General features: G+C 36.9%; 6 protein-coding genes, 2 long non-coding RNA genes and 5 other non-coding genes across 15 annotated transcripts; 7 read left to right on the top strand and 6 right to left on the bottom strand.

The window, feature by feature from the left end:
• Nucleotides 1-159: 159 nt before the first annotated feature.
• Nucleotides 160-1,182, top strand: EMC7 (ER membrane protein complex subunit 7). Of its 2 annotated transcripts, none has more exons than XM_065310864.1 (2): nt 160-251; nt 312-1,182. In XM_065310864.1, exon 2 carries the CDS (start codon nt 330-332, stop codon nt 1,011-1,013), a length of 684 nt encoding a protein of 227 aa, XP_065166936.1. In that variant the 5' UTR covers nt 160-251; nt 312-329; the 3' UTR covers nt 1,014-1,182. The 2 variants fall into 2 exon arrangements, with proteins under 2 accessions (XP_065166936.1, XP_065166937.1); XM_065310865.1 differs by having other exon boundaries at nt 163-251; nt 296-1,182.
• Nucleotides 1,183-1,255: 73 nt separating this feature from the next.
• On the top strand, nt 1,256-3,300 carry LOC135798940 (transmembrane protein 209). The gene is made up of 6 exons (XM_065311930.1): nt 1,256-1,416; nt 1,467-1,616; nt 1,673-1,884; nt 1,938-2,467; nt 2,532-2,855; nt 2,916-3,300. The coding sequence occupies exons 1-6, from the start codon at nt 1,397-1,399 to the stop codon at nt 3,258-3,260; spliced, it is 1,581 nt and encodes a 526-aa protein (XP_065168002.1). The 5' UTR covers nt 1,256-1,396; the 3' UTR covers nt 3,261-3,300.
• On the bottom strand, nt 2,899-11,050 carry LOC135798941 (uncharacterized). Of its 2 annotated transcripts, none has more exons than XR_010549814.1 (3): nt 10,867-11,050; nt 4,026-4,106; nt 2,899-3,105 (listed from the first exon to the last, which is right to left on the bottom strand). It is a non-coding gene; the product is annotated as an uncharacterized lncRNA (long non-coding RNA). The 2 variants fall into 2 exon arrangements; XR_010549815.1 differs by having other exon boundaries at nt 4,026-4,151.
• On the top strand, nt 3,482-10,567 carry LOC135798939 (atrial natriuretic peptide receptor 1). Its single transcript, XM_065311928.1, has 14 exons — nt 3,482-3,604; nt 3,930-4,171; nt 4,661-4,826; nt 5,091-5,171; nt 5,231-5,396; nt 7,233-7,352; nt 7,412-8,143; nt 8,216-8,300; nt 8,440-8,557; nt 8,613-8,780; nt 8,836-9,012; nt 9,070-9,229; nt 9,278-10,219; nt 10,279-10,567. The coding sequence occupies exons 2-14, from the start codon at nt 3,930-3,932 to the stop codon at nt 10,491-10,493; spliced, it is 3,372 nt and encodes a 1,123-aa protein (XP_065168000.1). The 5' UTR covers nt 3,482-3,604; the 3' UTR covers nt 10,494-10,567.
• On the top strand, nt 4,533-4,614 carry TRNAS-GCU (transfer RNA serine (anticodon GCU)). Its single transcript has one exon. It is a non-coding gene; the product is annotated as a tRNA-Ser (tRNA).
• TRNAL-CAA (transfer RNA leucine (anticodon CAA)) lies at nt 5,430-5,548 on the bottom strand. Its single transcript has 2 exons — nt 5,511-5,548; nt 5,430-5,474 (listed from the first exon to the last, which is right to left on the bottom strand). It is a non-coding gene; the product is annotated as a tRNA-Leu (tRNA).
• On the bottom strand, nt 5,699-5,780 carry TRNAS-GCU (transfer RNA serine (anticodon GCU)). The gene has a single exon. It is a non-coding gene; the product is annotated as a tRNA-Ser (tRNA).
• Nucleotides 5,949-6,021, bottom strand: TRNAM-CAU (transfer RNA methionine (anticodon CAU)). Its single transcript has one exon. It is a non-coding gene; the product is annotated as a tRNA-Met (tRNA).
• On the top strand, nt 8,347-8,418 carry TRNAC-GCA (transfer RNA cysteine (anticodon GCA)). Its single transcript has one exon. It is a non-coding gene; the product is annotated as a tRNA-Cys (tRNA).
• A 122-nt stretch (nt 11,051-11,172) lies between the features above and the next one.
• Nucleotides 11,173-15,077, top strand: SMC2 (structural maintenance of chromosomes 2). The gene is given in 6 exon segments (XM_065311539.1): nt 11,173-11,402; nt 11,456-12,157; nt 12,222-12,561; nt 12,627-13,661; nt 13,664-14,817; nt 14,886-15,077. Coding segments are annotated over 6 exon segments (3,510 nt in total). The 5' UTR covers nt 11,173-11,234; the 3' UTR covers nt 14,997-15,077.
• LOC135798663 (uncharacterized) lies at nt 14,819-15,214 on the bottom strand. The gene is made up of 2 exons (XR_010549762.1): nt 15,073-15,214; nt 14,819-14,967 (listed from the first exon to the last, which is right to left on the bottom strand). It is a non-coding gene; the product is annotated as an uncharacterized lncRNA (long non-coding RNA).
• On the top strand, nt 15,172-19,978 carry LOC135798653 (transcriptional regulator ATRX-like). The gene is made up of 7 exons (XM_065311538.1): nt 15,172-15,287; nt 15,343-16,236; nt 16,296-17,286; nt 17,337-18,155; nt 18,213-19,061; nt 19,431-19,532; nt 19,586-19,978. Exons 1-5 carry the CDS (start codon nt 15,265-15,267, stop codon nt 19,023-19,025), a joined length of 3,540 nt encoding a protein of 1,179 aa, XP_065167610.1. The 5' UTR covers nt 15,172-15,264; the 3' UTR covers nt 19,026-19,061; nt 19,431-19,532; nt 19,586-19,978.
• On the bottom strand, nt 19,917-21,701 carry LOC135798657 (spliceosome-associated protein CWC27 homolog). The gene is given in 6 exon segments (XM_065311541.1): nt 19,917-20,447; nt 20,505-20,778; nt 20,833-20,990; nt 20,992-21,250; nt 21,253-21,487; nt 21,547-21,701. Coding segments are annotated over 6 exon segments (1,440 nt in total). The 5' UTR covers nt 21,589-21,701; the 3' UTR covers nt 19,917-19,975.
• Nucleotides 21,702-21,897: the final 196 nt, after the last annotated feature.

Raw genomic sequence — 21,897 nt, forward strand, 5'->3', positions numbered from 1 at the left:
CATGCGCAGTAAGCATTTACACCTGTAAATGATAATATGATAAAATACATGCTTTTACGCATTAAATTAATGTTAATATGTTTAAATACAACATTTTAAATGTATTTAAATAAAATTTTAGGAAGATAAACTGTTTTTAGTATGTTTTTATCGTTATAGTTTCTATGGTTACGTTATAGTCACATCCACATCAAAGTCGAGCTGTCAAACATAAATTCTTGTCATTATACACATTTCCTGCTGTTTATAAAGTTAGTTCAATTAAAAATCTTAATTAATATCAATTGATAAACAGCAATTTCTACTTCTAGGCAGCTAAAATCATAAAAATGCTACGATTCAAAGCATTTTTCTTGCTTATATGCATAACCTCTGTGCTTTGTGAGCCAATGACTCTCGAAGAAGACTCCAATCCAAACACAAAACACACCATAGAAGGTCGTATCATCATGGATGCAATGTTTGCTTCACCTAACTGGGCAGCTAATACACGTATTCACGTCAATGGTGGAGAATACCTTGGTTTTGTCAAGGAAGATGGCTCATTTCTCATCCACAACATCCCAACAGGTTCATACATCATTGAAGCACTCAGCCCACACCTCACCTATGAGCCAGTTCGAGTTGAAATCAACAGCAAAGGCAAGTTTAGAGCCAGAAGAGTGAACCATATTCAAACTGCGCTGGTTATCCAAGTACCATATCCTTTAAGAATGAAGCCACTTGGCATGACAAAGTACTTCCAGCTTAGAGAACAGTGGATGATTACTGATTTCCTATTCAATCCGATGATTCTTATGATGGTGCTACCTCTTCTGTTGATCATGGTCCTACCCAAGATGATGAATGATCCAGAAACTAAGAAAGAATTAGAACAAATTGGTAATATGACTAAGTTTGAAATGCCACAGATGGGTGATATGGTAACAAATTTCCTGGCTGGTGGAGGACCACAGGGGACTCAGCAAGCTGGTACCCAGAAAAAGAATGCCAAAGCTAAGAAAAGACAGTAATTTCATTTGTACTAGTCATTGATAAATGAATTTATACCTACAATACAAAACTGGTTGAAGTTTTGGTTATAAGTCGTCTTTAGTAAGAAATTTAAATTAATTGCAATAAAATAATTATGTTAATGAACAAACTTTTCGCATACGCAAAAAATAAATCACTTCTTATTTACTTTTGAGTATTTACTTATTTTTATGTTGCATATGCAGTTTTAATATAGGCAACACACTTTACACTCCAAACACTGTAGTACATAACTACATTTTATGTACATGCGCACATAAAATAGGGTTATATGCCTATTGGAACCGCGAAAACAGTTTTCAAGTATTATATTGAGTATTAACACTGATTAACACCGAAAAAGCGTTTCTAATTCTTTATTATGTCGTTTAATAATACCATGTAAGTTATATTAGCTTTTTGTTGATTTTATTTAATAAATAATTGTTTAGAACACCGCCAAGAGTGCCTAGAATGGTTAATTCAAACCTACAGCCTATAAGAAGAGAAGTAGTAGAGTTTCAACGAATAAAACGAGCAAAACATAACGTTATCTGGGGAACAATCAACATAATTCTACTTGGAGTGGTTGTTAATGATATGTAAGCTTGTTTTAAAGTAAAAATTAAGATATTAACATAATTATTTTCTGTTTTAGACTCTCATATTGTGAGAAAACAGGCAAATATTCTAAATATGTCTACTACTTTGAGCATGTTCTTGCTGTAATCTTCCTATTGAATTCAATTTATCATTTGTACAAGTATTGCACTAGCAATACCAAACCACCAAACAAAAATATCTCCACAGCAAATACCAGTAATCTTAATAATTCAACTTTACAAACATCATTCAACACTTCATCTCCTAGTAAGTTGAATTTTTTAACCTAAAAACCATATTTTAACACAAAATTTTTAAAGATTTAATTAGATCTCCATATCAAAATGTCATAACACACACATCGCGTCTTTCAAAGACTCCAATGGACATGTCAGCAACAAGTTGGCTAAGCACTTCAGCAAATCACAGTCTAAACAGCAGTCCATGGTCATTCCAAGCAGAATCCCCTGTGGGAAACAACTCTCCTGGATTCAAATCATCACCTATTCTACCAGCCAATTTAAATAATATGGCTTTAGTTGATGAACAATCATTGAGTCAGTATTTAAAAGAATATGAAGCTATTGAAACGACACAAAATATCAACGTTGAACCGCCATCAGCAAACTCTCTAAGTTTCTTCTGGAATCATCCAGCTACTAAAATTAAAGACAATTCACCATTATTAAGACGTTGTCAATATCAACTCTCAACTCCCAGTTCAACAAATTCCAGCCCCAAAACCGATGATAAGTCATCACCGTTGAATCAAAGTCAATGTTCTGATACATGGAAGAGATTAAATGTTGATAGTGTTGCTTTGACACAATGGAGTGAAAATCTACGCGTTGTAAGTTTAAATTTCATTAAAAATGTGATTTTTTAATAAAAAACGTATTTTTTCAATGTTTTAGTGGATTTCCAAGACGATTCTCTGTCGGTTAATAACAGAATTCACCACAATTGATAAAAGCCTGCACGTACAAGGCATAACCGACGTGATAATCGGCAAAGTAGGTTTGGATCGTCTGCGTAAAACAGCACAAGGACAAGTTTTACAAAACACGCCAAATCTACCAACGATCGTTCCATTTCTAGAACTACACACAAATCAGGAATATCTTGTGCAGAGAATTCGGGAATTATCAAAAGGTGGATGTATGAGTGAATACAAATGGAATGGTGGCGGATATTACAACGAAAAGGAATGGGATCCTACTTTACCGACAGATGCAGCGGTAAAAATACATAAAAATCAAATAACACGCTTCAAAACTACAATTTTTAAATGTTTATAGATTGTAATGCATTTAACTGCAGCTTACCTTGATACTCAACTAGTCCCACTGCCGAATAATCCTGATGTGAAGCCATTCACAGGATTCCATTTCATCAAATCCACTGAGAAGTTACCGGAACTGACTGCCAACACACTGGCAATTCATGAAGTCAGCGTCAAACCGCCGCATTACCGAATTATCATTGGCACTGAAACATTTGAAATGGATAAAGGTTACAACAATCTATTTCATACTATATTGTTCTTTTTGTATAATGTAAACAAACGTGAGCATGGAATGCTCGGCAGGGTGAATCTCGGAAGATCCGGACTTAACATGTTATGGATCATCAATGCGAATTAATTTATCTTTTCTAGTATTAAAATAAAGAATTTGATACTTATGTGAGTTGCGCAATAGTTATTTAATTAATGAAAACACTCCGATCTGAATAAATTTGGATCACGTTAACTTGAAGCGTGCGAGATTTGCATTATTAGCGCAGGATTATGCAAACCGCGGGGAGAGCGCCGCGACGCAGGTGGTTGCGCCGACGATCTCGACGCGCATGTTGGCAGACGCAGGGTGTCCGTCACGTCGGCAGCAAGTTCAAGTTCAACACGACCAACTTCCGCGTAACGAAAAACAATGTAAATCAAAACTAAAACATTTTTGTGCAACAAATAAAGTTGATCATCATTAACAAGGTAAGATATTTTATTTTATTACAACACTTGAATGTTTTATTTTGTAATATCTGCATGGTGACGCGAGCGCGAAACAAATAAAAACAAAATAAAGACGAATCTGGGTATCCTGCACGATGACGTTGATTGATGGGACAAAGTGTGTCGCCAAGCGCGCGCCTAAGCTTAATAACGCAATGTGTCGTCGGATAAAATATAGGACAATGCGCGAAAATTGCATCCTCGCACGTCTCGCACATTCAACTTCTCATAAAATCATTTTTACGTCTCTTTGATCTTCTTTAATTCAATTTTTCTTTGATATCGACCTAATTTTTACTTCTAGATGCATACAAGACTCACAATGTATACTTGGTTGTATACATTGACATTACTCACGACTACCGCGCATGCGCATATAATCGGCTCAGATTACACTTACTATAACGTCGGAGTGTTGATGGCGGGTCATCTGGACTCACCTTTCGACCTAGTCCGATGCGGCCCTGCGGTGGACATCGCTCTGGAAGAGATCAACGATAAATTTCTCAAACCACATCGAGTTATCCTACAAAAAGTCCAAGCAAGGTGAGAAAATTAATTATCATGCGCAATCAACACGTTGGTTAATTATTAATTATACAGTGTTGTGTGGATGATATCCTCATCATGAGGATGAAAAACAAAATTCAAGTTCACGGTTGTATACCACTGGAACCAATGAATACGCTGCTAATGAACCTGTCCTGCTGTCCTGCATTTTCCACACCTCTATCCAACCAGAGTTTGACATTGAATCAAGCATACATTCAAACATCGCACTATAATTTACCGATCTAAATATATCCGACACCCCCACCCAAAAAACCGGGTGTTACAGTTGTCATCAACAACATAACTTAAACCCATGTCAATCAGATCCTGCTTTTCACCAGGGTGCATTTATCAGGACGAGGTGGCCGAGTGGTTAAGGCGTTGGACTGCTAATCCAATGGGCTCTGCCCGCGTGGGTTCGAATCCCATCCTCGTCGAAGTGTTTTACCCTTTAAAAATAAGTAAACATGATGTTTTTTACAGTTATCCTTCGTGTAGCGGCGACCTGGCTCCCGGATATGCTGCAGACATGCATTTTAAAGATAATGTGATTGCATTCATCGGTCCTGCTTGTACATTCGCCCTGGAACCAGTCGCGAGTCTGGCAGCATACTGGAACACTCCGATCATCACCGGAATGGGTGACCAAGTGAGTATTATCATAATTTTACAATTCGGGCGTGAATCGTTGCGTTTTACGAGTGCATCGGCGTAAAAACGCATCAAACCCTTTTGTTCTGCGTGTTTGGTACATTAAACATGTATGTCGGGTGAATACTAATGTTTTATCCTCTAAATATCCTTGACACGTAATTTACATTAAATTTCTTTCAATTCTCGGTCGTTTTCACAATTTTTGTGATTATTACAAGTGATTATAATCATGTTATGCGTAAAATGTGATTTTATTAAGCCGCCATCTTCCGAAGATGAAGTAACAGTGACTTCCGGTATTCTTGGACGTTTGCAACGCTGGAATCGCAACGATACCGACGTGAGTGTTGAGATTTGGTTGCTAATTGGCAATAATTTGCGTTTGTAATCCAATTTCAGACGCAAGGTATATTTAAGAACAAGAGTAAATTTTATCCGACGCTAACAAGGATGTCGTACTGCCAGTGTCGCCTGAAGCTGGTCTTCGGGAGTATTTTTAAACAGTTCGATTGGAAGCACATTGCGTTGATCTTTGATAGATCGGATTTATTTTCACTTACAGTCGGTGAGTAAATGTATGAAAATGTTGAAAAAGTGCTGTCAGAAGTGGGATTCGAACCCACGCCCTCAGAGAGGACCAGAACGCTCAGCCTGTATTTGAATTACAGGAAAGTTTGCACTTGAGTCTGGCGCCTTAGACCGCTCGGCCATCCTGACACATAAACAGTGCTGTCAAAATTTCATTTATTAATCAGTGTGGAGTATATATACACTATATAAATAATTTGTTTATTGCTAATTTTGAATTACGCGATAAAATGCAAATAAACATGTGCTATTGGTAGGAATATATTCAAAAAGGACGACCGACGAGGATGGGATTCGAACCCACGCGGGCAGAGCCCATTGGATTAGCAGTCCAACGCCTTAACCACTCGGCCACCTCGTCTGTGACCATACTCAGCTAAAATCCTTATTTTAAAAACGAGTCCATACTTTAAATATTTAACAAGTAAATTTAAATAACACCTGGTGTGCTACTTAAAGAAACAATTATCAATAACATATACAGAAATAAAACTAAAATAGAAATTAATTTTAATTTGTTGGAAAAAAATGCCCCGGGTGAGGATCGAACTCACGACCTTAAGATTATGAGACTTACGCGCTGCCTACTGCGCTACCGAGGCTATAAAAACATCCTCAAAATTAGTCCTTAAATGGAATCCTCCAATATTTAAACATTATTTATTACTAGCGGCTTCGCTCGCGAATATCTAAAATAATGAAGTTGTTTCCGTACGTGTCTGTAGTCACAGAAGAAGTAACAATGAAGTAGAATGGCGGGAAGTTTAAAATGGCTGAAAGTATAGTCTATGGAAGTATAGTGTACAGTCTCCATAGTGTAGTCAATTGGATTTGATGTTGACGTAGCTGTCGGTAATACAGTGTGATAATACAGTGTGATGGTACTATAGTACTTAGGTTTGAGCTTCATTGCTGGAATGCTAGATGGCGTTAAAGTAGTCAAATAGCCAGATGCAGAGGTATTATTGGCTAAACAATTTCTTTATTTTATTTTAAAAATAATTTTTTTTATTAAATAAAAAGTAGCCTATAACCATTCGGGGACCACTTAGAATATGTGTACAAATTTTCATGATGATCGGTTTAGCAGTTTTTGCGTGAAAGTGTAACAAACATCAGGACTTTCGCATTTATAAAATTAGTAGGGATATTCTGAAAAGAATATATAGAAAATATAGAAAAAAAACATTTTCACGTAAGATTATGCGAATATTTTATGAATAAATTTAAAATTTTAAAGAAAAAATGCAGAAATTGTTGAAATTTTACAATAAAAACCGATAAAATAATATTTAAAAAACTTTTCCTTGATAATTATCTTTGATTTATTCTAATAAAATAGAAAATAATTTTTTTATCCGTTGAAAACGTAAACTTACTTAAAATCTTTAATTTCCTTTAAAATTGTTCGAAAATCTCCGAAAATCTTTGAAAAATATTTTTTTTAAAAGCTTTTTATTTGATTTACTTTTTAAAATTTGAAAATAATCATTTTATTAGTTGAGTTGTGTATATCAGTAGGTTTGTGCAAACAGTGAAGGAGCAATAGGTATAGTACTATACTGTAGACTACCCTCATAGCAAACTAATGTAATTTCAATATAAACTCATTTTTCTAGCAAAAAATAAATAATAACTTAATAAAGTGAATTCAATTTTATTTTATTTCTTTGATAAATAGAAAGTAGCCTATAACCATTCGAGGACCACTAAGAATATGTGTACACATTTTCATGATGATCGGTTAAGTAGTTTTTGCGTGAAAGTGTAACAAACATCAGGACTTGCGGATTAACTCTCATTACTCCAACAGGGAAAAACCTGGAATACGGCCTCAAACAAGACGGACTCCTCGCATTCGTACGTGAATTAGACGGAAACGACGACGAAAGTTATGATAATTACCTAAGAGACGCCAGTATGTACGCGAGAAGTATGTCAATTCACAAAAATCAATATTACAACTAAAATTTATAAATATTGATCCAATAGTTGTTATCCTAAGCGTCCGGGGAGTCCTCGTGCGTAAATTCATGCTCGCCGCTCATGAACTAGGCATGACCCGCGGTGACTGGGCTTTTCTGGACGTAGAAATATTCAAAGGAAAATACTGGACAGACCACGACTGGGAAGTTGGAGATGGTCAAGATGCAACCGCACGTAAAGCATATGAAGCCCTATTGAGAGTATCCTTACTCCAACCAACAGATGATCAATTCCAAGACTTTGCTGATAAAGTAAAAACCAGAGCTTTAAACGACTACAACTATAGCATGAGACATGAAGGAGAAGAAGTGAATTTTGTTAGTGGAGCATTCTATGATGGTGTCTACCTCCTAGGCATGGCCCTGAATGAAACCATCAATGAAACCATCACGGAACTTCTTAAAATTGATCAGAACCAACGTAAATTCAATGAAACCCTCAATGAACGCATTCGGGATGGTTTTAGAATCACCAAAAAGATGTGGAATAGACAATTCAAAGGTATAACAGGTCATGTGAGGATTGATGACAATGGAGACCGAGATGCAGATTATTCTGTGTTGGATCTGGATCCCATCACTGGGAAATTCGAAGTGGTCGCGCATTATTACGGTTTGCATAAGGAATACTCCCCGGTACAAGGGCAGAACATCCATTGGCCTGGGGGACGTGAAGGACCACCTCCAGATGTACCCAAATGTGGGTTCTTGGGGAATAACCCTGATTGTCGTAATGATGGTAATACAAAACCTTAAATTTTTAAATTTTAAAAATTTTCTAAGGTTAATGACAAAATAATTTGATTTCTAGACTCCTATGTGATGATTCTCTATGGATCCTTCGCTTTCGGAGCATTTATGGTCCTAACAGCAACATTGGCTTGTATATCATACAAGTAAGTAAAGTATAGAAGTATTGATCTAGACAAGGTCTATTCAAGTGGGGATATAGCTCAGTGGTAGAGCATTCGACTGCAGATCGAGAGGTCCCCGGTTCAAACCCGGGTGTCCCCTAATTTTTCTTTCATTTTCCAGACATTTGAGACACGTAGCTGATCTCAACAACATGTCATGGCGGATCAAACCCGAGGAAGTGCTTTTAGAAGTAGGAAAACCCTATGGATCAAAACTAGGCCTACAAAAACTAACAGAAGTATTTATCATTAATAAAATTTAATATTTATAACTAAATAATTTATATTTTGTAGACTTTTGGGTTGCGTAGTGGACGCGCATCAATCACCTCCTGTAATTCACTACCCCCAACACAGATATTCACCACGATAGGAATTTATAAAGGCACACGTGTAGCAATCAAGAAAATCACTAAAAAGAAGGTCGATGTGAACAAGAAACTCCTCTGGGAAATCAAACAGGTAGTCAAATTGTATTTTTAATGTTAATACAAAAGAACTAATGATAATTATTTAGGTCCGTGATGTAACCCATGAAAACACAGTGCGTTTCCTTGGAGCATGCATAGAATGTCCCACAGTGCTAATACTAACTGAATATTGCCCCAAGGGATCACTCAGGGATGTGTTACAAAATGATGCAATCCAACTAGATTGGAATTTCCGGATGTCCCTCATACACGATGTGGTTAAGGTAAATAAAGTAAAGTGGGTCATTAGTAAATACTTATTAAAGTAGTCCTATTCACAGGGAATGAGTTTCCTGCACGGCAGTGAAGTATCCGTTCATGGTAAACTACGATCGTGTAATTGTCTTATTGATGGCCGTTTTGTACTCAAGATAAGTGATTTTGGTCTGACTACCCTTACAACACCAAACGAAATAGTAAAAGACCAGAATTATCAAATGAGTAAGTAAAAACCTCAAAAACATTAAAACCCCTCAAAAACCTTTTTAGAATTATTATGGATCGCCCCTGAACTATTACCCTTAACAGTCATCCCAGGAACACCCGCAACCCAAAAGGGAGATGTCTATTCCTTTGCCCTGATTCTGGAAGAGATTATCCTAAGAACAGGACCATTCCACGCTGCGCGTCAGTATTTAGAAGTCTCAGAAATCCTATCCCGAATAGCAGCAAGGGAATTCCCTCCGTTTAGACCCATGGTCAATCTACGTGACTGCCCTGATGATTTACTAGAACTCATGGAGAGATGCTGGTTGGATAACCCCGATGAAAGACCTTCCTTTGAAGTAATTCGAGGTGTACTAAAGTGTATCATGAAAGGGTACTGTGAGAACCTCATGGATGATTTACTCCGACGTATGGAACAATATGCCAACAACCTTGAGAGTCTTGTCGGTGAGAAAACAGAACAACTCAGTCAAGAGAAACGCAGATCTGAGGAACTCCTCTATCAAGTGTTACCAAGACCAGTTGCATGTCAACTGATGGCTGGGGAAATAGTCCAACCTGAGCAGTTTGAATGTGTGACCATTTACTTCAGTGATATTGTGGGTTTCACTGCGTTGTGTGCTCATAGTTCCCCAATGCAGGTTGTGGACTTTTTGAATGATCTCTACAGTACCTTTGATCGGATCATTGGGTTTTATGATGTTTATAAAGTGGAGACTATTGGGGATGCATATATGGTGGTTTCCGGTCTTCCGGAACGCAATGGGAATGACCATGCAAGAGAAATTGCTTTGATGTCCCTGGCGATATTGAAAGCCGTGCAATCTTTCGTGATCAAGCATCAACCTGATTATAAACTGAAGCTGAGGATAGGGATTCATTCGGGTCCTGTGTGTGCGGGTATCGTGGGGCAGAAAATGCCACATTTTTGTCTTTTTGGGGATACGGTCAACACGGCGAGTCGAATGGAAAGCACTGGATTACGTAAGTATTAATTTTTAGGACCATAAAAGGTTTTGGGATTATATTGGGTTGAATTTTAGCTTTGAAGATACATTTGAGTGAAACCACCAAGAAGATCCTTGAATTTTTCGGGACTTTTAATCTGGAATTGCGAGGTGAGGTTGAACTTAAAGGTAAAGGGTTGTTTACTACGTATTGGTTGTTGGAGACAACTGAACCGGACCCTAGACCACCTACGCCCTGTCATAATATGCAGGAAGATGTCAATCCTTATCCGCTTGTGTTTATGGGTTAATCATGCTACTAGAAGTACAACTATGCTTAATGTACCTGTAACCTATCTGTGTTTCTGTATTTCGATTATGAAAATGCGTGCCAAAGACAGATTGATATATTTATAGCGAAATGTGATTTGAAAGTTTAAGCAAAGAATAAAAGAAAGTATTTATTGACACAAAGCGCCGTTTTAAACCTGCGGGATACCCACAAAAAGTGGTGGGGAGAGATGTGCTTGCTTGTGATTGGTCAAGCGTTTGTGTTGCAAGCAGAGGTTAAGAAAAATCAAGAAAACATGCGTTGTGAAAGGTAAATCATTTTATCTTCTTGTAATTACAAAAAAAATCACAAAAGAATGCCAAATATATAAGTATAAAATAAAAAAAACTAACCTTGTTAATTCTTGAAGATTTTACTGGTTTAACAACGGAATAAATGTTCTTGTAGCCCACAAATCACCACATCTTTTAATAATTACAATTATTAACTATAATAGTGCAACATATGTTGTCGCTTCACTATTAAACAAGTGCAACACAACTAAATGCTGAGCTCTACAATACAACCGATAACTTTCCGTTTGAGAAAGTTAAAATCTCTATCTAAAAACAGCAGTGGTGGCACTATCTGCGCATGCGCAGTCACTTGTTTGAATTGTTTGTTTGCAACCGTTTGAATTTCTGTCATGCTATAACCTGCAAATGCGCGCCAACCGTTAAACCAAATCTGCATCCTACGTGCGAGTGGAAATCAGCGGAAAATGTATCTTAAATCCGTACATATCGACGGCTTCAAGTCGTATGGTAAACGAGTGGAGATCGATGGATTCGACGCAACATTCAATGCAATTACAGGCCTCAACGGCACTGGCAAATCGAATATTCTCGACGCTATTTGTTTCGTCCTCGGAATTTCAAATTTATCTCATGTAAATTATAACAAAATAATTGAATAATCATCATTCTAATTAATATTTTATAGGTACGTGTAAGTTCTCTGCAAGAACTCATCTTTAAGAATGGTCAGGCTGGCATAAATAGTGCCACAGTAACTTTAATCTTTGATAATAGAGACAAAGATGCTTCACCGCCAGGTTATGAAAACTTTCAAGAAATAACAATCACTAGACAAGTGGTAATTGGTGGCAAGAACAAGTATTGGATCAATAGTTGTATTGTACCCAATAAAAAAGTGGCTGATTTGTTCTGTTCTGTCCAAATGAATGTGAACAATCCACATTTCATTATAATGCAAGGCAGAGTTACAAAAGTGTTGAATATGAAACCAGGAGAGATTTTGGCCATGCTGGAGGAGGCTGCAGGTACCAGAATGTACGAGTCTAAAAAACAAGCAACTTTGAGGACCATGGAGAAGAAAACTGCTAAAATGGATGAATTAAATAGTATTATAAATGAAGAAATATCACCAAGATTAGAAAAATTGCGGAATGAAAGAGAATCATACATTAATTATACTAATATTGAGAGAGAATTAATTACTTTGAAGAAAATGTATGATGCTTACTTATATTATGCATCTCAGAGATATTCTGAACACACTCTTAAAATGGTACAGTCATCAGAAAGGGAAATTCAACAAATTCAGGATAATATCACCCACAATGAGAAAACTATTGAAGAAATCACTGAAGAATTATGCCGAATGTCAAAAGATGCTGATGAGGTAACATATTCTATTTTTCCTTTAAAAATTCATGGTTTATTTATTATTTAATTGTGTTTTTAAGAATTCCGGTGGACAATTAGCGGCGTTAGAAGCTCAAGTTAAAGAAAAAGAGAAATTCAACACAAAAAGCACGGTTTCGATTAAAGCAGTCAAGGATTCAATCAAAAACGAAGAGAAGAAGTTGAAAGATATTCATAAAAACATCAAAGACGATGGAATGTTATTAGAAAACAAACAACATGAACTATCAAAAGTGAATGACTTGTTTGAAAGTTTAAAACAAAATGATGAGAAAGACAATGAAGCATACAACCAAGCACAAAAGAAATATGAAGCAATTTGTGCTGGTATGGAAATCAACGAATCTGGTGAAGCACAATCACTGCAAGAACAATTAATCGGTAATAAATTACTTTTTATTATTTATCTTTTTAATTATTAGGTTATTAAATGTTTTATTAAATAGCAATGAAGGAGGAGGCAGCTGCGAAGAATACTGAAATAAAAACCACTAACATGCACCTTGCCCAATACGAAAAAGACGTAAAAACAAAACAAGCGCAAATTGGCACTGCCGGTGCAGATTATCAAACAGCAAAAGCAAACTGCGAACACAACAAAGCTGAAATACACAAACTAGAAACCCAAGCAGCACGCCTCAATTACAACGAAGAAATGGTAGCAACTTTAAAACAAAAACACCAACAATTATCACGAGATTTACAATCTCATCGCGACAAAGTCGAAGATTTCGAAGCACGACGACCATTCACCAAGTTTAACTACCGCGACCCAACTCCAGACTTTGATCGACGTAAAGTCGACGGCATTGTGTGTCGTTTAATCAAAATCAAAGACACGAAATACTGCACTGCACTGGAAACAGCCGCAGGTGGTAAATTATACAATGTTGTGTGTAAAAACGAACAAGTAAGCAAACAGATTTTAACCTATGGACAACTCCAACAACGCACAACATTTCTACCGTTGAATAAGATCAAAGGAGCAAAGATACCAGCAAATGTTGTTAAATTAGCACAGGATTTAGTTGGTAAAGAGAATATTATCCCTGCAATGGACTTGATTGAATATTCTCCACATTTACAAGTAGCGATGGAGTTTATTTTCGGTCAGGTTTTCATCTGTAAAGACCTGGATATTGCTAAGAAGGTGACATTCCATGATAAAATCAGACGTAAGTGTGTAACTCTTGATGGAGATGTCACAGATCCAAGTGGAACATTAAGCGGTGGCGCGCGGCAGAAATCCGCACCGGTTTTGTTGCAAATTCGTGAAATTGTCGAAAGTGAACGCGCGTTACAAAATGGCGACGCTGAGCTTCAAAAACTCACCACCGAACTACGACTGAAGTTACAAAATCAGGAACAGTTTCAGAATATTCAACATCGGTTGGATATCAAGAAAGCTGAGTTGGTTAACATGGAGATGTTATTGAAAGACACTAGTTATCATCAGAATGTACAAGAAGTTGAGAATTTAAAACAAAAATTTCTGAATTGACACAAACGATTAACAATGCGAAGAAATCAGAGAAAGAAGCATTGGTTAAGATTAAATCTATTGAAGCGAATTTAAAAGATGCGGATGGGCATCGTGAACGCATGTTGAAATCCGCAGAGAATGAAATGTTACAGGCGAAGAACAAAGCGGAAAAGTCGAAGAAAGAGTGGCAGAAACGCGAAGCAGAGTATGAAACACTTAAATTAGAAATAAAAGAATTAACTGGTTCATTAGAAACACTACAAAATGATATACAAACAACCGAGAATGAAATTGAAAGGTTAAAACATGAAGCAGACACGTTAGAAAACAATTTTGTCGAACATAAAGAAGAGTTATGTCAATTGCAAGCACAATTAAAGACTGAAAAAGCTGCAATTGCTTCAAAAAATCGTGAAATGAGCAAAAAAACCGACCAGAAAGAAAAACTATCATCACAAATCAATGATTTCAATCTAGAAATTCAAAAACTTGAACATTCTGTGCAAAAACATCGTGATGAGCACAAAAAAGCGAAAACCCGTGAGAGTGATTGTGAGAAACGCGCAAAACAAATCGATAATAACATCATGAAAGATGCTTCAAAGATGTCTGATAAAGATGGTGCTAATTTACAAGCACGTATCGTGGCCAAGGAAGAAAGTCGCACGAAACTCGGCCGGAATATCAACGTAAATGCACAGATGATGTTTGACCATGAGGAGAAACAACACACGTCGTTGTTGAAGCGTAAGCATATTATCGAAACAGATCAGATAAAACTCACACAAATGCTGCGTGATTTAGACGAGAAAAAGAAACAAGCTGTTCAGTTAGCGTATAATCAAGTAAAGAAAGATTTCGGATCTATTTTTACAACGTTATTACCAGGCGCAAATGCAACTCTTGCACCGCCTAAGAATATGACGATTGTTGAAGGATTAGAGATTAAAGTGAGTCTCGGTGGGATTTGGAAAGAGAATCTGACTGAGTTGAGCGGTGGGCAGAGATCTCTAGCGGCGTTATCGTTGATTCTAGCGATGTTATTGTTTAAACCGGCGCCGTTGTATATTTTGGACGAGGTGGATGCGGCGTTGGATTTGTCACACACGCAGAATATTGGTACAATGCTAAAGAACCATTTTAAACAATCACAGGTAAATAAATATTGTTTTATTTTGTTAATTATTGAAGATAAACAAATTCTGTGTTTAATTTGTTTCAGTTTGTGGTTGTGTCATTGAAAGATGGTATGTTTAGCAACGCCAATGTTTTATTCCGGACAAAATTTATCGATGGAGTTTCGGCTGTGGGCAGAACAGTTAACAAATCTTAATATTTCTTAATATGTGCTGATTGATAGGAAAGATGTGAAGTTATATATTTTTTAAATAAATAAACGGCATGCTTACTTTGACTTCCTGTGTGTGAATTGTAACAGATCAGCGTTTTTGATACATTTTTTAAAATTGCGAACCGTTGGCGGGGAAAACCCGCTTTTATTGGCGTGTTTTGGTTATGGTTTGTTCAATATAGCTGTACAGTCTCATGAAGTATGTAGTGTATGTTATTGCTGAGTGTTATTAATGATTAACTAAACAACAATGGGTGATTACCTACGAGAACGGTATGTTTTTTACATTATTCTACCAACTTGAACTAACCAAAATAAGTATTTTCAGGTATTTGAAAGATGTGGAATTTTATAGCCACAATAACAAAACACTACAGCGATCAGCAAGCACAACATCTCTCATAGCAGATGCATCTACTAAAACTACTAAAATCACAAACCCAGAAGATGTAAAAGATCTTTTCCATATCAGTATGGACCTGCTTACATTCAAAAATAATGCCATCCATGTTTGTAAATATATGCTACAGTCTTTCGAAGGACAGATTGAGCCATTCTTCAATACACCTGAAGAAGCAATACTTCATATACAATCACTTGATGAAGTCTGGAGGACACATTGGAAGGAACATTTCTTGTTCTTGGAGCATGAATTGGGTGAACTGAATAAAAAGTTCATAGATTCATATAGAAACAAACAAAACCAGGATAATATGAATGATATTGATGAGTGCATCCATATGATTGAACCAGATTTATCATCGACAGATGATGAATGGTTGATTGAGATTCCAGCAAGTCGACTACAAGAAATGAAAAACTTGTTAGAGATAAATACATCTTCTGAACAAGATGAAAATGGTTTATCAATCGAGAAAAAACAAAATGGCAGTACAGTAAACATGAATTTAAATGGGAATGCTTGTACAATCAAGGATTCATCACCTTCACCTTCAAAATCAACCAAAGACAAAATGACTGAACAAATGAATATTGCTGTTCTAGATGAGATTCCAGACAATGATTCCCTATCGAGTTGTGATATCAGTTTGAATATATCACGCCCTGGTACTCCCATCATTCCCAAATCCAGTGTTATTCGAATATCATACACTGATGATCAGGCGAAGAAACACTACATCAATAAATATTATGTGCAGGATGATGAGTTGTATGTGAGGATTCCCATGAAAGAAAAATTATTGACTGATGAATACTCAAGGTATTATTAAGAACTTTTCCTAAACCAACTAATATTTAACTACCTTATGATTATTTTAGTAAAAAAAGAAAAGTTGTATCAACATCAGAAGATAGCAGCACTTCATGCAGTGAATCAATCAGCAGTGGTTTAACTGAGCTGCTAGGAATAAAAAAGAAAAAAAGGAGACGAATTAAATCAATTTCGACAACTACGTCATCTTTATCACCAACTTCCAAGACCGACAGCATTCACTCTTATCATTCAGACGATAATTCAGAGACTCAATCCAGTAATACCCAAAGCAGCGATGAAAACATACAGAATGTTTTAGATCAAATTCCAGATTGTAGTGATTCAGACTCCAGCAGTTGTGTTTGCCTTGATGATGTATATTCTGATGTAGATACACAGGAGTTAAAAGGGAAGCCTAAGTATAACAAAATGAAACCAGAAAGGACATCTCGAAGGGCTACCTGGATGAATGATCCACTACTCAAGCCTATGATGTTTAAAATGTATGAATTAAGTACCGACGAAGAAGATAATACGGAGGACAAAATGGAGGATGTAAAAGAAGATTATAATGAAAAGCCATGTTTAAGCACTTCTTCTGAAGAAGACAACAAAAGTAATAAACCAGTGTACATAAATGACAGTGATTCATCTTCGGATGTTGAATTTGTGTCTTCAATGCATCAACAGACGCCGCCAGCTGAAGGCGATAGTACAATCAAAGGCAGACGAAACATTAAAAAGATTCTCACTGAAGCAGAGCTCAGCAAGGAAACGAAAAAGGTACAGGAGTTGGAACGCGAACGTGTTGAACGTTTAATGAAAAACGCCCAGTCAAAACCACAAAAGGACGATTTTGTATTAAATTCAAATGAAGATGATAATTTACACGTGACTGTACATCCAAAACTAGCCGGGAAACTCCTCGCACATCAACGTAAAGGTGTACAGTTTTTATGGGACAATTGTTATGAGAGTGTTCAACGTTTACAAAATGGCGACGAGGGTTCCGGATGCATTTTAGCGCATTGTATGGGTCTTGGCAAAACATTTCAGGTATATAATCGAAAATTTACATGAAATCAACTTATTCTGATATGTTTTAGGTGGTGACTTTTGTTCATACATTGTTTAGTCACCCTGTAACGGATCTAAAACGCGTGCTGATTCTATCTCCACTGTCAATCGTTGAGAATTGGCAGCGAGAATTCGAGGAAGCAGCGAAACTCATCGCTGAGCCGCAAGAAATTAACATTTTCCTCGGCGGCACTGCAAGGGACAGCACAACAGTTAAAATCAGCACTGTACATAGATGGCACATCGTTGGTGGCGTGCTTATCATCAGTTATGATTCATTCATGGCGTTGGTGAAACGCGATGAGCGCGCAATTGACAAATGGCTGCTCGATCCGGGTGCAGATTTAGTCGTGTGTGATGAGGGTCATCTACTTAAGAAGCCAACAGCACGTCGTACGATCGCCATTGGCATGGTGGCCACCAAACGAAGAATCATCCTCACTGGAACACCAATGCAAAATCATTTAGATGATTACTTTTGTATTGTAGGGCTGGTCAAGCCGAACTTCTTCGGCACCGAGCGTGAATATCGCAATCGATTTGTGAATCCAATTCAAAATGGCCAGTTCGTGAATTCAGAACCGCATGATATTAAGTTAATGAAAAAACGTAGCCATGTTTTACACAAGATGACGCGGCATTTTATTCAGCGGTATGAAGAGAAAGAATTATTACCGTACCTGCCAACCAAATTAGACTACGCAATCAAGATTGAGATGACTGACAAGCAGATTGAATTGATTCGAGAGTTTTTGAAGATATGCAACTTTACTAACCTGTTTTCGAATGTTGCGGTGCTTCGCGGCATATTCTCTCATCCATATTTGCTACAAATGCAAGCAATGGCTGTGAGTAATCTTCATTTACATTATTTTAATACATTGTATAATACGGTCTTATTTTAGTTGGAAAAAAACAAATATAAGAAGAAACCTGTAGCTGTGGGTGCGGGCGATGAAGAAATCATAATCCCTGAGGTCATTAAAGGTGACTGGTTTAAATTACCGGAAGATGCAGCAACAAATATCAATTACGGGCCCAAGTTACAAGTCATGATGTCGATTATAAAAGAAACAATGGCGCGTAATGAAAAAATCCTGGTTTTCAGTGTTTCGCTGCTTGAATTAGATCTGATTGAAAAGTTCCTTGGCATGGATCCCACCTGGGTGCGTGGTAGAAGCTACGTGCGCATTGACGGCTTCGTCGATGTTAACCATCGAGCGAGATATTGTAAACAATTCAACAATCCAACCAGTGGACTTAATTTAATGTTACTCACACAGAGGGTAGGCGGATTGGGTTTGAATTTATTCGCAGCAAACCGTGCGATTCTCATGAATATCTCCTGGAATCCAGCGGATGATACGCAGAGTTTGTTTCGCATTTACCGCCTGGGACAGTTGAAAACATGTTATGTTTATCGCTTGATTGCAATGGGTACTACCGAAGAAGTTATTTATGAAAGATCCATCACGAAGCAGGCGATTGCCAGCCGCGTCATTGACGAAAACACATTATGCGCCATTTTCAAGCATCGCAGTTGGCAGCCATGTATCGTTGTGATCTGGATAAATCAGGCGAACGGCGTTTGCCCAAACCACCGAGCGATACGCTCTTGGGTAGTGTACTTACCAAACATCAATGTATTTATACTTATCATGATCACAACGCCATGTTGGAAAATTTACCGGATGAAGAGCTGGATGAGATTGAGATGAAGCTAGCCTGGGAGGAATACGAGAAAGAAAAAGATAGTGAGTACATTTTTTTAGAGACCGACCGAAATTTTGGTTTCGGTTTCGGCCGCATCGAAACTCACCTTTCGTGAATTGTCGTGCGTCGCTCGGCTAACTTCGCGGCAAATGGCGGTCGTTACTTTCCATCTCAATTCGCTCATAGAAGTTTAAATTAATATTATATTAAGTATCAAGTGACTAAACGGGGACTTTACTCCCAAAATGGATTTTGTGTGTAAAAAATGTGGAAAAACTGGCGATGTGTTGGTAAAAGTAGAAAAATATTTTCGGTTTCGACTAAAATCCAGTTTCGGTCGGACTCTAAATTTTTTATACATTTTAGTATCCAGATTATGATTGGGTAATAATTACATTTTTCAATTACAGATATATACCCAACACTATCATCTTCCTACGTGCCACTATATGCAGATCTGGCTGCAGGCCCATCAAACAGAGCTGTCCAGTCAAATGCGGAAGAATCAAAAGGTAAAAACTCGATAAATCAAACAAAACAATGCAATTTACTCGTTTTCATTTAGCTATTCCAGCCACAATAGACACATTGAAGAATAAAACGATATATTTCGAGTGTAATTCATATACGAAAGGCGGAAAAATCCTAGCGGTGTTCAATGAACGCGGAAAAATCACAAACAACTTGGATGACCTAACGAATGCGCAGATCAGAACCGCCGTGAGACTGTGCACGATGCAGCCGCATATCTTCAACTCCAATTCTTATGTCATCGAACGCAATGGAATGTTCTTTGATAGAGATAGAGAGAATACAATTCCACAACGCAACAGAAATATCAACGAACCGGAGATCTGATGAAAAAAGCGACCATGACTTAGTATTAATCAAGTTACTTTGATTCAAGAAGACATTTTATTATCTTTTTTGTTTTTATATTAAGAGTTTAATTTTCTTATTTCTTTTTGTGTGTTTTCTCACCGCGTCGCCGCTTGTTAAGCGGGTTGCGTGGATCGTAGATCTCGAACCAATCATCGTCTTTTGTGCTTGCATCCTTTGCTAGCACTGGTGTATCTGAAACAAATCTCAACTTGTGCGCAAGCCAAGTCTTTTCATCATCTATATCAACATCTACATCTGTTTTAGATGCTTGATCATTACTCTGTTCTTCTTCATCTTGTTCCTTAGCTTTGTTGAGTTTGTTTTTAAATTTATTCAACAAACTTAGCGTGAAATCTTCACGTTGTGATCCTTTTTTAGGCAGATCTTTTGATTTTTCTTTGTATAGGTTATGTGTGTCTTTATATTCTTTAAACTGCTCTTTGTGAGCTTCTTTTTTCTCTTCTTCTTCCTTTTCTTCAGTGCGTTTGAGTTTATTTTGATGATATTCACGTTTTACGGACTCAATCTGCTTCTGGATTTCTTCACTAAAGAAAATTTACATGTTTATTGTTTGTTTAACAATAATTTGTGATTTTACTTACTATTTTCGTTTCTTGTGCTGTACATGTTCATCTTCCTCTGGGTAAACATCGTCATCATCTGCTACGATCTTCTTTTTCTCTATTTTTTTGTTAGTTGATTTGGTTTTGCTGCTGCCAGCTTTGAGTTTGTTTCGAATCGCCTGTAATCTTTGTTCTGTAGCTTCAGGGTTGTCAGAATCTTCAGAATGTTCATTATCTGATGAATCTTCATTGATTTCGGGTTTGTTATCCACTGATTCATCAACGATTGATTGTGAACTTAATTTCGGATCATCTACATCATAAAAATATTGAATATTTTGTTAAATATGCATAAAAACTATTTTACCTAGAACATCATGTGTAGATTTTCCTTTCCCTGCGTATCTCTCGTTTTCCCTTGCATTTTCTTCCTCGTCTTCTTCAGCTTCAGTTCCAAAAGACAATAACTTAAAGTTTTTCACACCTTGTCTCTTCTCTTTCTTCTTTTTTGGTTCTTTTAATGCACATTCTTTCACTCTGAGGTTCAATATCAGGGAAAGGATTATTCAACACTTCAGCTTTGATGATTTTATGAGGATATTCTGGCCTTTCATTCTTGATAAATCCTTCCTCTAGTTTCAACATGTTGAAAATTGTATCTCCACCAACTTTGCCAAAAATGGTGTGTTTGTTGTTAAGTTCTGGAGTTGCTCCAAGTGTGAAGAAAAACTGTGAAGCATTATCATTCTTCCCAGCATTTGCCATAGCAAGCAGACCTCTCTGGTGAATCTAAGCCTCTGGTGGAATTCATCTTCAAATGTGCCTCCATAGATTGAGTCACCACCAGTGCCATCCCCATTTGGACAACCTCCTTGGGCTATAAAACCCTTTACAACTCTGTGGAATATCAATCCATTGTAATATCCTTCCATGCATAGCTGGATAAAGTTCCTGCATGTCTTTGGGGCTTCTTTTGACCACAATTCAATGTCTATATCACCCACAGTGGTTTTCAACAGGACCTAAAAGGTGTTTTAGGGTAAATTATAAAAGAAATATGTTAAATTATGAATAAAATTACCTTTCCTGACGTCGGAGGCTCTAAAATATAGATGTTACTCATGTTGAACTATGTATTTATCAATGCAATCACTAAATATTTGTAAACATTGTGTTTTTACAGGCCCTGTATATGATTCTTTAAATTTTAGGTTAGGTTAGTTTTGTGTTGCGTATATTTTCCACTTTCAAAAAAATCAATGCATATTTATAATTTATTATTTCTTGTTCATGTTATACATGTACAATATAATATAATATTTATATTACTATAAAATGTGTTTTTAAAACGATATATAAAAACACTCGCAGTGTAGTTGTTTTCCCACCAGGAAAATGTTTTGTTCAAAATGTCTGCACTCAGTGCGAGATT

The sequence above is a fragment of the Atheta coriaria genome, unplaced genomic scaffold (genome assembly GCF_025399875.1).
Source record: "Atheta coriaria isolate IRGN ID8LTWV9N9 unplaced genomic scaffold, Caltech_Dcor_3.1 hic_scaffold_9_pilon, whole genome shotgun sequence".
Classification (NCBI taxonomy): Eukaryota; Metazoa; Arthropoda; class Insecta; order Coleoptera; family Staphylinidae; genus Dalotia; species Dalotia coriaria.

Coding starts and splice junctions, on each gene's coding strand:
- EMC7 (XM_065310864.1), top strand. CDS start 330: ATGCTACGATTCAAAGCATTTTTCTTGCTTATATGCATAACCTCTGTG.
- LOC135798940 (XM_065311930.1), top strand. CDS start 1,397: ATGTCGTTTAATAATACCAT. Junction 1,885..1,937: donor ATTCAACACTTCATCTCCTA/GTAAGTTGAATT, acceptor AAATTTTTAAAG/ATTTAATTAGATCTCCATAT. Junction 2,468..2,531: donor GGAGTGAAAATCTACGCGTT/GTAAGTTTAAAT, acceptor TCAATGTTTTAG/TGGATTTCCAAGACGATTCT.
- LOC135798939 (XM_065311928.1), top strand. CDS start 3,930: ATGCATACAAGACTCACAATGTATACTTGGTTGTATACATTGACATTA. Junction 5,397..7,232: donor TTTATTTTCACTTACAGTCG/GTGAGTAAATGT, acceptor TTACTCCAACAG/GGAAAAACCTGGAATACGGC. Junction 10,220..10,278: donor AATGGAAAGCACTGGATTAC/GTAAGTATTAAT, acceptor GTTGAATTTTAG/CTTTGAAGATACATTTGAGT.
- LOC135798653 (XM_065311538.1), top strand. CDS start 15,265: ATGGGTGATTACCTACGAGAACG. Junction 17,287..17,336: donor GTCTTGGCAAAACATTTCAG/GTATATAATCGA, acceptor GATATGTTTTAG/GTGGTGACTTTTGTTCATAC. Junction 18,156..18,212: donor TACAAATGCAAGCAATGGCT/GTGAGTAATCTT, acceptor GTCTTATTTTAG/TTGGAAAAAAACAAATATAA.